The sequence below is a fragment of the Malaya genurostris genome, chromosome 2 (assembly GCF_030247185.1).
Source record: "Malaya genurostris strain Urasoe2022 chromosome 2, Malgen_1.1, whole genome shotgun sequence".
In the NCBI taxonomy this organism is placed as follows: Eukaryota; Metazoa; Arthropoda; class Insecta; order Diptera; family Culicidae; genus Malaya; species Malaya genurostris.
Genome location: NC_080571.1, coordinates 123,286,350 through 123,303,285, shown reverse-complemented (window position 1 = coordinate 123,303,285; position 16,936 = coordinate 123,286,350). Strand labels below are relative to the sequence as shown.

General features: G+C 37.8%; 1 protein-coding gene across 1 annotated transcript; it reads right to left on the bottom strand.

Moving 5' to 3' along the window:
* Nucleotides 1-5,899: 5,899 nt before the first annotated feature.
* Nucleotides 5,900-16,733, bottom strand: LOC131428797 (L-threonine dehydratase catabolic TdcB-like). The gene is made up of 8 exons (XM_058592839.1): nucleotides 16,473-16,733; nucleotides 16,166-16,333; nucleotides 7,798-7,914; nucleotides 7,355-7,591; nucleotides 6,993-7,285; nucleotides 6,820-6,912; nucleotides 6,599-6,728; nucleotides 5,900-6,274 (listed from the first exon to the last, which is right to left on the bottom strand). The coding sequence occupies exons 1-8, from the start codon at nucleotides 16,731-16,733 to the stop codon at nucleotides 6,164-6,166; spliced, it is 1,410 nt and encodes a 469-aa protein (XP_058448822.1). The 3' UTR covers nucleotides 5,900-6,163.
* Between the last annotated feature and the right edge of the window lie 203 nt (nucleotides 16,734-16,936).

The window sequence follows — 16,936 nt, the reverse complement described above, 5'->3', positions numbered from 1 at the left end:
TAACGTGGAGACGTCCGCGAACTCGGTCAGAGAAATCCTCAAAAAAATGCGCGCGTGAATTTTAATCCTTATAGATACAAGATTAAATGAATAATGATACCCGGATACGGGAAGCTCAAGACGTAGTGTGAGTATAGTATTACTTTCGGGCAACTGCAAGAAAACCCGATCTTATAGGAAATTAGACTGATTTACTACTACAAGGAGAGTTATTAGAACCAATACTTCGGAAAAAAAATTGCGAAGCGTTAGATCTTATCACTACAACAGTGATTATTGTCGCGTTCGGAAAATAATTCGGATGATGTCTACCTAAATTTGCTATAATAACGTTCCTTACGGTCATCATTAGTGGCAGTTAGTTCCAGCTCAACCTTCGGTTCCGTAAGTCGTTTAGTTTCGTGACGCGTGTACCGAACCATTACTACGTGAAAAAACGGAACAAACTAAGGAAGAAATGTGGTACATAACGAATAGTGTGAATACAACAATATCCGATCAATCCATTGAATTTGATTAGGTGCGGTCGATGGCTTTTAGATCGATCGAGGAGATCAAGTGGGTTATAAACAGACGGGGATGTCTGAACAAGTGATCTATACGATAATTGCCTTTCGATAATTTATTATGATAATCTATGCTAGTGTAAGTGTGTTAATGTAGAAGGGTGGCCACCTATTCTTGCATGTGTGATTTCGTATTTAATTATTAGTTGATTGCCATAAATTGTCAAAAGTATTGTATAAAAAAAAAATTAATTAGATTAATTCTTTTTTTTCGATGACCAGAGGGGGAGTGTTACCGTTATGTAACTTTAGAAAATGTGTGTTAGTAGCTGAGTATTTTGTAAATCTAGTGTAGGAGTGAAGGTATGTGTAAATACGGTGAAGCGGTCTATTTGAAAAAAATGAAACGGTCTATTTGAAACAAAAAAAAAGGAGATGCGTAATTTACGCAGAAAATAAACGCAAAATTGTGAGAAGTTTCGCCAGTGTACGGAAGGAAAATGGAACGGAAATACGAGCAGAAAGAGAGCGAAGGGATCGAGAGAGAAAGCGATTGTTGGGTTGCGGTTTTGGGTAATGTGGAGTCAGGTCATTCGGAGAAGGTCGACCGTGCGAGGTAGATCGGTGCGAAAACCTACGTAGTAGAAGTAACGCAGTTCAAGTAAAAGTTTCCCGCGTGGAAAAAGTTGGGTCTGATTGAGACTGAGCGATATCGTCGATAGAGCTGTAGAAGCCGGAACCCGCTTCGCATTCGACAAGGACGAAGGCCGATCACCAAACACCCCGACCGGCCAAGCATCACGACCGAAATACCGGTGCTTCATACTTTCGGCGTCGCACTACAGCTGCACCCGCGAGACCAGAACCCGAACCTACAATCGATTCGAGAGACGATATACTGTCGCTGCCAACCACCTTTAGTCGCTGCTCATCATATTCCAGCCCTATTACTTCGCAAGTCGTTATCACCTGGGACCCTGCTAAGCCGCAAATAGACCGGAATAAATGCATTGTAAAGGTAGGAATCGTTTCCATTCAGATTAGATTAAACACACCTCCGAAAACTCCCCTACTTCCACCGACCCTGGGACTCGGAACAAAAGAGGCCTTGAGAGCCCGCTCCAAGACTCCCATACCAGGAGTCGGGGTTTAGGCAAGCCCCCTTTTGGGACTGTGCGATTTCCGAGAGAGAGGCTTATACCGCTTCAAATCATTTTATGGCACTTTTTGTCTTGCTGTCTAGCAGCAACCTACTTCTAGCATGCTAAGCGTAGGACTGAAACGTTAGCTATAATTTTGCTGCTATTTATAAATTCGCGTGCTTCCAAAAGCTTCGCTTTTGCATCGATTGACCAATCAGAGCTATGCTTTCCCTTTCTTGCTTACTCCTTCAAAACCGTCGTCTATGGTAGGGAAATACGATATGCCGGAGATTTTTAGCAAACAAAATAGGATTGTGCTTGCTACTAATCAAAATTTCAATCATTTATAATTAAAAATACGTCGCTTGGTACATTGAAATCGAATCTTAGAAATATTTCCAATCAAATAATGAAATAATATTATTAATTGATACAAAATATACTGAGCTGTAAGTGTTTAAAACCTGACCACATGTCTACCTGTATTTTTCCTTGAGTTTCTGATTTGCATCCCTATATAGAAAATAAAGATGTGTTCCACTTCAAAATGGAATAGAGTTTAATAAACCTTATTTTGCGCGAAACATTTTAAATAACGCGATGTTTTATTTAAGTTACGCACTACCAACTTTGCGAGTAAATTGAGTGTCCAGTGTGTAGCAAAGACTTGGTTTTATTATATTCCTTTTGTGGAATTTGATCTTCTGTTTCAACAGACTTCGCAGTAGAACCATTGCATAATTGGTACTACGATCCTACTGACACTAAGAATCATTCCAGATCGGGGCACGAGCATTCGACAAATGGCTTGTAAGATCTGTGCCCTATGCAATGAACTGCCAACCCGGGTTGGCACATCATTGCGCAGTGTATTGTATACCACCTTTCATATTTAACTACAATGCTGAAAATAATCTGCACCACTGTTAGTTTTGCTATTGAAAGTCTGGGAATAAAGCTAAGTAGCTCTAGGAATAAAACTAAGTAGCTTATACATCGAATAAAAAAATAGCTTATACACCGATTTGTACTTTGAATATCGTACAGCATCAATGATTCCAGTTTTTTCTGACGTCAATCAGTATTGAATCGAAATATATCCGGAAAATACAGTATAAGAAAATATTTCGTCATGTACTACTTATTTCTAAGGGGTAAATGCAGTTTATCAAAAGTAGATATTGGTGTCATTTAGATTGTTGATTTATGATGAGGAAACCAGGGAGAATTTTTTTGTTTGATTTGGCATTCTAAGAAGTAATTCCTTAGATATAGTAGAAATCCGTAGATATGCATCAGCATTGAAAATTTTCATATAGGCTTGTCGGAAACACCAATCTGTTATGGAATTCACGTACGACCATTACTCAACGTTACCCATTAACATGCATCAAACATAGCAAACAAATCAAAATGAAACAAATTTTCGCGAATTTGGATTTTAACGAAAGGTCTTATAGTCCCATAAACGGCTCTTAAATTCCGTCCAGCTGTGACTTTTCACAGAAAAAAATATGAATTTAACAGGTGAAATAATTCTACAAACGAGAAAACTCATAACTACTTATCTTTTTAAATGACGCAAAATCCCTCTCGCACAGAATGTTACAGGCTCCGAGTGTAATTTGCACTCGGCTGTCAAGTGCCACTGTATGCATTTGTGTGGATCAATTATTCATCAAGCGGATATGAGCTTCTGTGCTTCAGTCGGTTAACTGACGTGCTTTGTGATCTATTGTTTCTCGGTTCCAGTTGCGCTGTTGCTATCGATCTTTGGTTTTTTTATTACATTCGATTAAAAACTCCTGCAGGTTTCCAATAACACAGTTTTACATGTTCTTGAATATAAATCTGTGTGAAATACGATACCCATTTAGGTACATCTTAAAAGATGTAAAATCGCAAGACTTTTTTGAACTGTTGAAAGTATTACAGAGAGATAAGTGTAAAACATTTCAAACCTACATGCTGAAATACTGAAGCCATAACCATGTCCAGCTGACTGTTGTGCCTTTGGACGCTTTGGACGTGATTCACCCGCTTCAGTCCACTCAGATGATGATCGTTTTGATTCCAGAGTGAAATGAAAAAAACAAAGTCTTGACATTACATTCCTTTTGCGGAATTTCTACTTTTCTGTTTCAACAAACTCCGCAGCCGATCTTAGCGTACAAAATCATTGCTTGGTTAAAACTACGATCCTACTGACACTAAAAATCATTCCAGTTCTGGATTTGAACATGCGACAACTGGCTTGTTAGACCAGCGTCCTATGCATTGAACTGTCAACCTGGAGTGGGGTGATAGATCCATTCACTGTCATATATATACGCAAAAAAAATCTGATTTATTACTTGGAAATATGGTCAAACTCTGCTCTAAAAACAGCATTCTCATGATCAAATTTTCATGCATAATTATAAATATACTGCCTTCTGATATCTTCACGTCCTCAACTTTCTCATGCAATTTCAATGCACGGTTAGGTATAACCAAATTGTGAACGTACACTTTTGCAGCTGTCTGTCCGTATTTTTTGTTTATTTGCATGAAAAAACCGGAATGTATATGAGCCATAATTTGAGGTTATACTTGATTTCGACTGGGGTGATAATCGTGGCAAACTGTAAAACGGCTGTTTCAGTCTTATAATACAAACGAATGTTGTTTACTGTCCGACGTTTCGGCCTTTGATGTAGGCCTTTTTCAACGAAAACTGGAAAATTTATTGTTTTACATTGACAATAACATAGAGCGTTGAACAAATAATACAATGTAAAAACTTACTAAAGCCTATTGTTTATAGTCAAAATATGTCGATGTCTGACGCTACGTTGTCTGGTCAATTTTAGAACATGCTTCAAAATACTACGAGAAAATGATCATTTACATAAATACTGAATCAAAAATTATTTAAAACAATTATTACTATTGACTGCATAACAAATATTTTGTTTGCATAAATCACGTACAGTGTCACAACTACTTAGTTTAACGACTATTCTGAAGCTTTCATCATGGTGATCAAAACCAATGAGCTTATCAACGTTATTAAGTAACGTTATCGTTGAAAAGCTCAGCAAAGTGCTGTGTAGAGTACGGTATTGGTGTTAATCGGAGTGTTGTCATTTCTTGTCGTATTTGATGGATTTGATAGAATGTAGAATACCAGCGTAAGTGGTGTTGAGGCCTTGTACATCGATGCGATGATTAACTGTTTTGGTAGTATTGGTAGTATTTTCCAGTTTTCCTTGAAAAAGGCCTACATCAAAGGCCGAAACGTCGGACAGTAAACAACATTCGTTTGTATTATAAGACTGAGACAGCCGTTTTACAGTTTTCCACAAATTGTGAACTTTATTATGTTTTGTGGAGTAACAACCTCAATTGAACGACCAAAACGTTCAACATCATCGGTATCTGTACGACCACTTTCAAATTCAGTAAACCAATAACAAATTTTTTTCGATGAAGCAGAGACTGTTTAACACTTTTGAAGCCATTGCTAAGTTTGCACAGTATTTTTTATCAATAAGCAATGATAAATTAACACACTAAAATTGGTTGGAAATTACAAAATTGGCTTCACTTAAATGGCTGACACATTTTTCTGACTAACCGAAATGTCATGAAATTTCATACATAGGCTTTTTCCTTTTTTTATAAACATCATAATGACATGGATGACCTATTGATTGGAACAGATTTGAGCCCAATTCTGAAAATTTTTCAGGTTTATGCATCGTCCCTCTTTGAAGGTTTAACTATTAAATTATTCATCACTATACAATTTCGAAACCGGAAGTCAGATCCAGGCGAAATTCTGGAATTTCGTATAGGACCGTTAGACCTTTCAAGTGAGCCTAAATTGTTTCAGTCTTTCCGGAAAAAAGTGAGTGCATAGTATTGTCACACACATCAATTCGATTGGTATATGGCGTCCGGCCTCGGTTTGAAAGTCGATTTTCACAGTGATTGCATAGCCTTATCAGAAAGACAAAAATGAATAGGATAAGATACGCTCGGAGATAGGATTGAATCGCGATGTAATATTTAATTTTAATCGAAGAGAATTGGCGTGAAATCAATTGGTGTTCTCAACTTTTTTTAATATTATTTTTAAAAATCGTTTTAACTGTAAAGACAGGAAATGGATTGCCATAGAACTTTATTGATTATCGGTTTGAGAGTCACTTTATTATTTATAATTGCCAAAGTGATTATTCGGCCAAAATAGTGTAGGAGACGCTGTCTAACGTGTTCGGATTGTTTTGAACCTTTATTTCGGAATGTGTAAATGTTTAACTATATTGAAAAAATGATGCAAAGTAGCAAATCAGTTTTCTAAGTTTTGCCTACCATTTTGTGCGCAAATTACCTTCTATGTGCTAAGGTTCTGAATCTGGCTGTGTATTATATATCTGCAATATAAAATATTAAACATTTTTCAGGTTTCCAAGATCGCAAAATAACAAATTCGTCAATGTTGAACTTTTATCCTCAAGAATATCGCTTTCAAATAGCCATTGGCAGTTCGTAGAAAAATAGTTCCTCATAGTTCTCCTGCAACATTTTCCGTAGTTTCTGCGAGTGGGACCAGTCACGAGTTTCACATACAACTTTGACCTAAGTCAAATAAGGATAGAACAAGACAAAAAATAGAACAGATTATCACACTGTATCTAACTTGATACTCGATGCATGCTCAGAATATTGTATGATTTGCCCAGTGAGTATGAAAGCAACAGTACAACCGGTCAAATAACACGTTTGTTATCCTTTCGCTCTCTCCAACCAATGACGATGTATTATTTAGCTAAGTCACGTTTTTTGTTTTGCTGACGAAATTCATCTATTTTCCCATTAGTTGCACTCGCAGTTATTCCGAACTTTAGCCAGAACCTGAATGCGTTTTACACCCCTGTATGGAGAAACGTGTGGTTTATTTACCTCGACACTGTTCACATCTCGTATGAAGGCACGTTCATGCATTATATCTTTGATAGAAACACCGAGTTGAGCTAGCAAGTTACACAGCTTCGCCAAACCCCCTGGACCATCGCTGACCCGAACGGTGAATCTGCGAATGCGAACGGTATCATTAATGTAAACCTCACCCGGTTCTGTACAGCTTGATGTGGCAGACTGCAAAATGACTATCGTTGGGTTACCTTTCCAGACGACCTTCGGCGGCCATACCACGTTCCAAACAACGACCAAACATTGTAGTGTCAATGTTTCCACCGCAAACCAGCAGTACAACTCTGTTCGAATGAAATAAAAGAGTTTAATTGCTGACCTGAGCTTGGGAACACTTTTTGATAACGAGAAAAATAATTGCAACCTTTTTCCTTTGAATTCATCCAAATGGCCAGCGAGTATGGCTGCCAACCCTGATGCACCGGCACCCTCGACTACACACTTCTCCAGCTCAACTAATCGCAGGATGGCCAGAGCAATCCACTCCTCCTTCACCACGATCATCTTGTCCAACAGTGGAACTGTGGTGGCGAATGCATTGTAGCCGACCTGCGGAACTGCCAAACCATCGGCCAACGTTTCCTTGTTTTGGACATACACCGGAGCCTTGTTTTCCAGTGCTTTAGTGAAGCTTGGGCACTTTTCCGATTCTACACCCTGAAATTCAGGTACATTCGTGATTCAGCCAATGGAGCGAACCGTCGCAGTCAACCAACAAAAGCTTACAATGATTTTGGTTTGAGGGCTCAAATTTTTTATGGCAGTAGCAACACCGGCAATGAGGCCACCACCACCGACGGGGACAACAACGGCATCGATGTCGCTCACTTGCTCAACGATCTCCAGTCCTATCGTACCCTGGCCGGCCATGATGTGCGGATGGTCGTAACCGTTGATGTACGTTAGTCCAGTTTCGTGGGCCATTTTCAGTGCTAGCTTTTTTGCCTCGCCCATATCAGCACCCTGCGAAAATGACACAAAAGCAGTTATTGTTTGCTATTAGATATACTTCATCAGCTGACTACAAAGATCAGATATAGTTGTGGTGATTTTCAGTATTACTTGGCAGCCCGGGTGAGGATGTTTTTTCAACGATTCTTTCCCTAGGGTGAACCCGTATGCTGGTGAAATTAACCAGTGCACTGAAAATTGCCGATAAAATGACTCACTTGAACTAGTACATTGGCACGATAGTAACGACATTTTTGTATCTTCATAAGCGATGCTTTCAGTGGCATCACGACGGTAACTGGAATTCCCAACTTCCATCCATGATAGCTGAGACCCTGGAAAAAGTTATAATGGAAAGATAATTGTGTTAATCAGGTAGCAATTACATCTTTCACTGGTAAATCTTTTAGAGGAATTCTTATATATTTGTTCTTATATCAACGAAAACACTTCAAGTCATTAAATTTTTAATAGAGTAAAAAGCACACCCCAATCACGAGTTGATGGTTGAGATTATGAGAGGTTGGTCAGTCAGTCGTATGTTCGAGTCCCGAGCTAGATGGGCTCTTAGGATAAGAAGGATCGCAGTATTAGCCGTGTGATTTTTCTATGTACTAAGTATAATCTGCGAAGTGTTCTTGAATCAGAAGGTTAAGCTCCGCATTGCAATCTGGTGCCCTAACTTTGTTTGTTTTTTTGTGAAATTGTACTCTTGATATGTAATTTACTTTGTTGGATTGGTTCGACAGGCAAGCTTATCGTTACTATCAAAACTAAAGTCAATCCCAAATTCGATGTTCATACATATACAGTAAAAATAAGGGAAAATTTACAGGGTCCGGCACTCGAAGTGTAACCAATTAAAAAGGCCATAAATTCAGTTTGGAAAATTACTTTTACTTAATTCAAAGTACAAAATGTGTAAAAATAATACGAAATTCAGAATCAATTCACTTTTGCTCGATATGACCACCTTTTGCCTTGACTTGATGACTTGAGAGAGCGAAAGAGTTGCTTCGTTTGGCCGAATGTGACTTGTAGGTATTTTGGCCCACTCGCGGACAATAACTTTTTTCAGCGCCTCGAGACTGGTGTATCTTTTAGTTCGGACTTTGCTCTCCAAAATGGCCCAAACAGAATAATCCATTGGATTCGCATCTGGTGAATTCGAGAGCCATTGTGTGAACGTGATGAAGTTCGGAACGTTGTTTTTCAGCCATTCTTGGTTCACTCGAGCTTTGTGAGACGGTGCCGAGTCCTGCTGAAACGTCCATGGTCTGCCACCGAAATGTTTGTCTGCCCACGGCTTCAAAGCAACCTCCAGAATACTTTCCCGATAATATGTCGCATTTACCTTGACGCCAGGCTCGATGAAAACGATTGGAGAGCGCCCATCTGCGGTTACAGCGGCCCAAACCATTATCTGTTGCGGGTGCTGCCTCCTGGTGGCCAATCGATGACTCAAATTCTCGTATGAACGGTCGGTCAAGTAAACCTTATCGTTTTGATAGTTTACGAATTGCTCAATTGGAAAAATTTTCTCGTCAGAAAATACAATGTTCGGAAATTGACCGCTTTCGGCCTAACGAAGCAACTCCTTCGCTCTCTCAAGTCATCAAGTCAAGGCAAAAGGTGGTCATATCGAGCAAAAGTGAATTGATTCTGAATTTTGTATTATTTCTACATATTTTGTACTTTGAATTAAGTAAAAGTAATTTTCCAAACTGAATTTATGGCTTTTTTAATTGGTTACACTTCGAGTGCCGGACCCTGTATTATATCGGAAATTTTATCCCAACTCAGTGAAGTCTTTCATTTGTAATATGAGTTTATGAATACTTATTTAAGAATCAATAATACGATGATTATCAATTATTTTCCGCAGAAGTATAAATTTTACAACGAAAAAAACTCAATCTTCTGAATACCCAATGTTTTCCACGTCAAAATTGATTGAGTTTTAGTTTTTTTTAGTTTTATTTCTCACGAAGTTTACAAAAATGTACGAAAATTTTGAAATTGCTGTACGTTGGAAAGAAGGAGCTCACTACTGCCACCTACACGACTGTTCGTTGCTATTTTGAAAAAAGTTTCACCTCGTTCCGAAAGGATAGCAAAGCTCTATTCCCTGTTACTTCCCATATTTTCATATGAAATTACCTCTGTTTTGGTTCTTGTATAGCGATACAAAATCAAAATATGAAAAAACCGCACAAACTGTGATCAGGTCTTGAACACCTCTAGCTTAACTAAATTCAAGCAGACTTTGATATCATTACATCTTGTGCTTGAGAATATTCCTACGCATCGATGCGAGTAAATAAAACTGTATGTTTTAGAGAATTGGGGGTTAAAAGTTAAAATAATAACGAACATTGTCAATTTTTTTTTTCTTTCAAGCCACTATAATGATTTCCCCCAACAGAGACGATAGTTTCGTTCACGGTTTTCATAGGATTTTTGCTCCTTAAAGTGTGTGTTCCTACTTAAGAAAACCACTCTCACAAAACAAGAATCAGCCTCGAACTGACTTGCACTATCTGCGGTTCATAATAACGTGAGCAAGCGGACCTTCTACGGATTTATTTTATGCGCCGCTCGCCGCACGAGAGACAACGGTTTTCATAGGATTAATGCACGGAAAGACCGAAATCAGTATTTTGGCTAAAAAATTAGTTGATTTCTGATATTAGTTAGTTATTTTTTGAGACAATTAAAAAAGTCTTACTTTTGCTAATTTAGATTTTTTAATTCTCATTCCCTTAATAATAATAAAATATTTATTGAAATGGCTATTTTTTTAGTTAAATTCACCAATTCAACGTGCTGTCATTTCTTAGCTAAGGCACACAGCATTTCCATTCAACTAATTTTTTAGTTGAATTAGAGAAATAAAACGTTGTTTTCAACCAACATAAATGGTTCAATTGGCTTCAGCAATTTGCAGCTATATGGCGCACTGTCACCGAAGAAACGGTCGCACCGAAATTCTGAATAAATACACTTTCCACTAAAAGTTTACGTCATTTTTACAAATCGATTTAGAAATTTATATATGGATATATCGTAATACAGGCGAAAAACATCTAAACAATTTCCAATCAGTTTTAACAAGACTGTCCTTTTAAGCTTCTTAATGGTTTGTTTTGCTTTGACACTTCTCTTGAGTTTTTGGCTAATAAACTAGTTCATAAAACCAATTTCATTTTTGTTTTCTTTGTGCTGTCCTTCAGCAATGATGGTGATAGATAAAAAGAATTAAATTTTTTATTTTTAATAACAAAATTAGTTGTCAATGAGAATTTCGTGTTGGATTGAAATATTGCTAATTTTTGTCCAGGATATTCGCCAACTAAACACATTCTCTGAAAATAAGAATTTTTTCCAGCAAAGTAAATTCTCAATTTTAACTAATTTCATAGTTATTTTAGAAATTTTGTTGTTAAAATCAACTAATTCAAAATCAGTAATACGAATTAGGCGCAGAGCTAATTTCGGTCGTTCCGTGTGCTATTCAGTATTTGCGTTTCGAGTCTCTTCTCAAAACACTAATCAGATGCAAACCGATTTGAACCCCATCAGCAACTGGATCGTATGTGTATTTGTTTTATGCCACAATCGATTCAACAAAAATATCTTTATCCAAATGCTTCTGTTTCATTGCATTCAAGAAAATGCAGGTTGCCCTCGATTATGAAGTGCTTATCAACAACACCATCAAACTAAACGGTCCTGTGCACTAACAATTCTCAATGAATTATTTTACAAAAAAAATATTTCCCATGAATTTAAATAAGTTTTTATAGAATACAAAAAAAGATGACTATATATTCAAAACAAATATTACCAGTGATTTTGACTATAGTTTTGTGGACATAAGTCAACAGTTCGAACAACTACATGAATCCCTTTTGTAGTTTTTTTTCTCTTCAAATGCAATCAAGGATGGCTTTTATCGTATCAAAGAACGCTCTTTACCAACTCTCCATATGATTCAATCAGTGCCATCAAAAAGAGACGGATATCATCGCATCAACAAAAAACCGGCATGGTTCATTTAACATAAAATGGACACTAGTGCGAGAGCGAATTTGCCTCGATGACCTGTCTGAGCATCAAGAGTTAGCTCGCTGCTGTGGGGATCCTCTCTGAAGCAACAAACGGTCGCTTATTGTCGTTTCGCGATCCGATTATATATGGGCAGTTTATAATTGCGATAGAATCATTTTACTATTGCTGCTTATTCTAACTATGTGCATATAATCTATGCACAAGGGTTTTGAAATGTTGCAACCTAGTATGAGAATCATCAAGTCGAATCATCGATTCTACTTTCTGCGATAATTGTCAACTTGCGATTCTCTCTTGGAAAATTCCTTACAGCACCGATCATTACCAGACTATAATTTTTTTAATACTCAGAATATGAAGCGGAGCGAAGAAATGTAGAACAACGCTCTCACGGTTCATGCATTGAGAGACACGAGTTCTTGTAGCATCTTCTATCGAATTGAAAATGTTGTATACAATATAGAGAAATATCGAGCAGCTTCTGTCAAATTATCGGTAATCACCAACACTGAATGCAATTAATGTTCGTTTCACATTCCACGTTGAAATTCATTTTTTCGTTGAATAAGAAATCTTTTTCTGTTGATAAACCCTTTAGTGCGCAATGTTAAAAAATACCAGAAATGCCTGAAACTTGGTATTTACGCATTTCAAGTTATTTCCGAACAAAAAATTGAATACTTGTGTTTTAAGTGAAAATTTTCTTAAGTGCTAATGTATACGAAAAACATCTAATTGGACAAATCGTGATTCAGTTCAATACTTTTTGTAAAAAAATGACAATTGCAACGATCTAATCTGTTAAATGAATTTTGCGTGAATTTTGTGTGTTTTAAAAGTTTTTATAATTAATGAAGGTCACTACGATGAAAAATTGGTCGCTATCAGCTCGACGTTTTTACCTCTCTCATATAGAAAGGTTATGCAATCACTTGAAAAAACAACTAGTAAAAATTGTATCATCATATACCATTCGACCATACTTGTGTATGTGTCAAATAATCTCATTAGGTTTTCTCGGAGATGGCTCAACCGATTTTGACAAACTCAAATGAAAGGTCTTATGGTTCCATACGGTATTCCTGATTTTCATCCGGATCCGACTTCCGGTTCCGGAGTTATATGGTAAAGTGTGTTAAATATTGTACACTGTTACCTAAACCGGGGAAACAAAAACCGTAAAAAAATTCTAACCTAGATTCACAACCGTTATTCTCAATCTTAGGGTTAAATGAAAGGTGATATGGTCCTACCAAAAATTACTGAATATGTTTGGATACAACAAAAATTTAAATCGTCCTTTAGAGTATGTTAGTAGGTGGCCGTACGAACCGACTTTGATTATACCGGTTTTCGGGTTCCGGTGATCAGAGAACTATTTCATTCTATATGTTATACTAGTTAATACACAAACAATCCCTTGGTTTTTTTCAAAAATCGAAGAGAAACATTTTGAATAGAATACCACAGTACTATATATGAGAAAGGCAACATTACACCACTAGGTGGATACTATTTAATCGTTCATCAATTTGCACACTTTAAAGATATACTGGAAATATTTATTTTTGCTAACCTGCAATCTCATTTAATTGTTCATGGCTATATGTAAAGTCTAGAGATGGTTGGGTTTCGGGTATTTGTACCCGCAACTCGACCCGAACCCAAACCCTACTGGTATTGGTCGGGATCGGGTACAGAAAAAGATATCTTTGTCGGGTTCAGATCGGGTACGGGTGTCGATTTTTTCATTTTCAACGGTTACGAATCGGGTAAGTCGGATTTCGTGTTATTTTTTGGGTTTCGGGACTTTTATCGGATTCGATCGGGTACGGGTCCAGTTCGGGTTTGAAAAAATGCTTACCCGACCATCTCTAGTAAACACTAATCTGCTCGATTATAAATAAATGGGAACTCAAATATTGAATGATTATTTATATAGTAGCACTGAATCGAACAGAACGTGCACGTTCGTTTTGATTTTTGTTACGCCTCATTATTATTTTTTATAGCAGTTTTCCATACAAAATTGAAACGTAGAACGAAATCGTTTCTACCTCTGAAAACACGAATCGTTCTTTTCTATCCTTATTACAAGTATACTAAAGGTGCGCAGTTTTTTTAACTGAAAATTTTAAAAATATTCGGAATCCATTCGTAAAACTAGTCTAACGGTGGTCCGACTCTTGTATTCGATATTTCATCAAAAATAATGGAGTGTTCAAAAAGAATAACGTAAAAATTTCTATGCATTCTGTCCATCTCCTGACAATTAATGGATCACGTGTCTCAACGCGAAAAGAGGTGATAATCAGAAGGCGCCAAGTCTAGTGAACATGGTGTGTGTAGTAGGAGTTCACAACCAAGCGTAGGAATTATTTCTTCAACCACTTTGGCTGAATGGGTAGAAACATTGACATACTGCAGATTGACTTTGCTGTATCTTCGAGCTGATTCTGGTCGGTTCTTTGTTATTACGTTATTCATATTGTTCATTTGTTGACCATGGTATTAAATGTTTCGCTGGGTTTGAGAAGTTCGTAGTACACTACTACTTTCGGATCCCACCTCACCTCTTTTTCCCAAAAGGATTCGGTGATCAGGAATCAGGTTAACAGGAAAAATTGACTCAAGTGGCACGATTCATTAATTATTTGGAGATTTGTGCCTGTCTTGTATGTTAATTGCTGACCTAGTGTTATCCATTTTACATCGCCTGGAACATTGCCTGGATAGCCTGGATCAGTCCCGTATTACTTTCAGAAATTGCAATAAAAGTTGTGAGTTGGTTCAGTAAAATGGGAAACTCTTCTCTGTCTCATATGCAATGTACCCGCATATCAATTCCATTTACTGCAAATTTGATTGATGAGATATATTTAAATATTAAGATATTAGTGGTGCATTACAAATATTTTATTCAAATACACAACAATTTCGCGTTTTGCACTTCGTTTTCTTCATTTTATCGACATGCCGGTGTCATATCCTATCTGACGGCTCGGACGATAACGAGTGACGACCGACTACTGTACGTAAACATGGCGGTTCAATTTGAACTGCTTTAAGCACTGATGAGCCGAAGGCGAAACGCGAAGAAATCGTAACAAAATAGTGCTTTAGGTTCGAAATATATTTAATCAGATTTTAGCGCTATCCACACTAGACCGTGACGTATCCGGAACGGGACCGCAACGTGCCGGGATTTATTTGTAAAATATTCTCACCATACCGTGCACTTTCCGAGTCGCTACCGTTGCTATTAGTAACATACACAATCGTTGCATTTGATGTGCTTCTGTTCCTCACGAAAATGGGTATTTTCATTCATTTGTTAACAAGATTTCTTTGTAAATGTCAAGAAAACTCCAACCAAAAATTGTATAAGGAACATTGAGATGGCTTATAGTTCGTCTCATGATTTCAGATATTTAGCAACAGGAGACACGCAAAAAACCATAGCATTTAGTTACAGACTTGGGGCTGTCTACCAGATTGTTCACGAGATATGTCGTGTAATTACCGAAAAATTAATCGACGATGCAATGCCGAATCCAACAGAAGATATGTGGAAGAAGATTGCTACCGATTTTTGTGGAATTTCCCGCTGTATCTTGGAGCCTTGGATGGGAGCATGCGACAATTCCAGTCCCTGCCAATAGTAACTTTGAGTCAACGCATGCTTTGACCGTGCTTCGGGCGTGTGTCGATACAGACACGGGTACGACACGGTCTAGCGAGAATATTCACATTGAGCTGCATTAAACAAATTTGAAGCGTAACCCGGACAAGATCCGATCCAGTCCCGTTCCGGATACGTCACGGCCTAGTGTGAATAGCGCTTTTATGTGCCATCTGTTGATCGCCAAGTAAAATTTTGAATCAGCGAACCAGACAAGTGAAGTCTCTGAATAAAGCACAAATTTGTTTTGATTTGCGTCTTGACGATTGATGATCACCCGAAGTTTTATCCACTTCATTTTCTATAGCCGATTCCAAATGCATCGAATGTAGCAAATATCGAAACGTTTGAAGTCTGATCGCTTCTGACAGACCACTTGCACATTTTCATTGTTAATGGATGAAATGTGCTCCAGTATTGAAAATGAACATTTGGTTCATATCTGCCATGCTAGAATAAACTTCCACATCGTGAGTTTGTCACCAATCAATTTGAAAACGTCATTAGCTATTCATTCACTCACTGCACTTCGTCATACCGACTTCGCTTCGCGTTTGTTTTGCCAACAAAGCTGAAACACGAGTGGTTCATAAACATATTTTCAATCACAAGTTGACTGAGCAAACGGATGATACAGATATTGACTACACTTGTACTTCCCTCACGGGAGAACAGTTCTATGGAAATAAAATGTCATCGAAAATCACTTCCGAAGCAACTGTAATGTGCTATTCATCGAAGCTGAAATGCTACATTTTCCCGGAAGATAACATTCTTTCAACTGACTTTTCGTGTTTGCTCCAAAGCAATCAATGTCTGTGTTTTGTGAGTACCTGAGCGTGATTCCCCAGGGATGCCGAAATAACGCCTTTTCTCTTCTGCTCTTCGGACAGCATTATCAACGCATAGCGGGCCCCACGTTCCTTGAAGCTTCCCGTGAATTGCAAAAATTCCTTTTTGAGGTAGATGTCCATATCGATCATATCGGAAATATGTGATTTCTAACGTGAGCCGAAAGGAAGAAAAAATGTGTAATAAAAATGCCAATTAGTGTTAAAGCACCGTCAATCAAGGTCTTCTCCTCTGGTTCCACAGTTCCTCTGGGCCTCACAGGTAGAAGTTTTTCTTAATGGTTCATACCGGACAGGGCGTGAATTCGATTCCTTGCTTAATTTTAAACGCTGCCGATGTAACATCTTGAAAAGTAATTATTTGCGGATTATCAGCGTTACAAAAAGGATCCCGGCATTCTTCGTCTTCAAGGTTGTCAATGACACTGCCGGTGCCAGTCATGTCGGCAGCATTTTTATTCACTTCCGGCTCCTTTTCCTGTCCCAGTTCGGTGTTCCGTGTTATAGCAGCGACATCCGACTGGCTGCTGATAGAAACCATTTGACTCATGTTTCAGGATGAATTTCGAGCTGAAAATAATGGAATGGATGAGTTGACAAATGACTTACTCACAATCACTGTAGACCAATGATGAATGATTTAAGTTTGCTTATAAATTAGCGATTGTGTCGCACTGTGTTTTTCACCAATGGCCGATAAATGGGTAACTGTGTTAAGGGCTGATAATGCTTCGCTAAAATACGGCATATAAT

Bases quoted from the DNA above. Each gene is read 5' to 3' on its own strand.
- LOC131428797 (XM_058592839.1), bottom strand. From the start codon at position 16,733: ATGAGTCAAATGGTTTCTATCAGCAGCCAGTCGGATGTCGCTGCTATA. The intron at 7,592-7,797 runs GTGAGTCATTTT...TCATTTTCGCAG, and splicing joins GTGCCAATGTACTAGTTCAA to GGTGCTGATATGGGCGAGGC. The intron at 6,913-6,992 runs GTTGCAATTATT...TCATTCGAACAG, and splicing joins GATGAATTCAAAGGAAAAAG to AGTTGTACTGCTGGTTTGCG.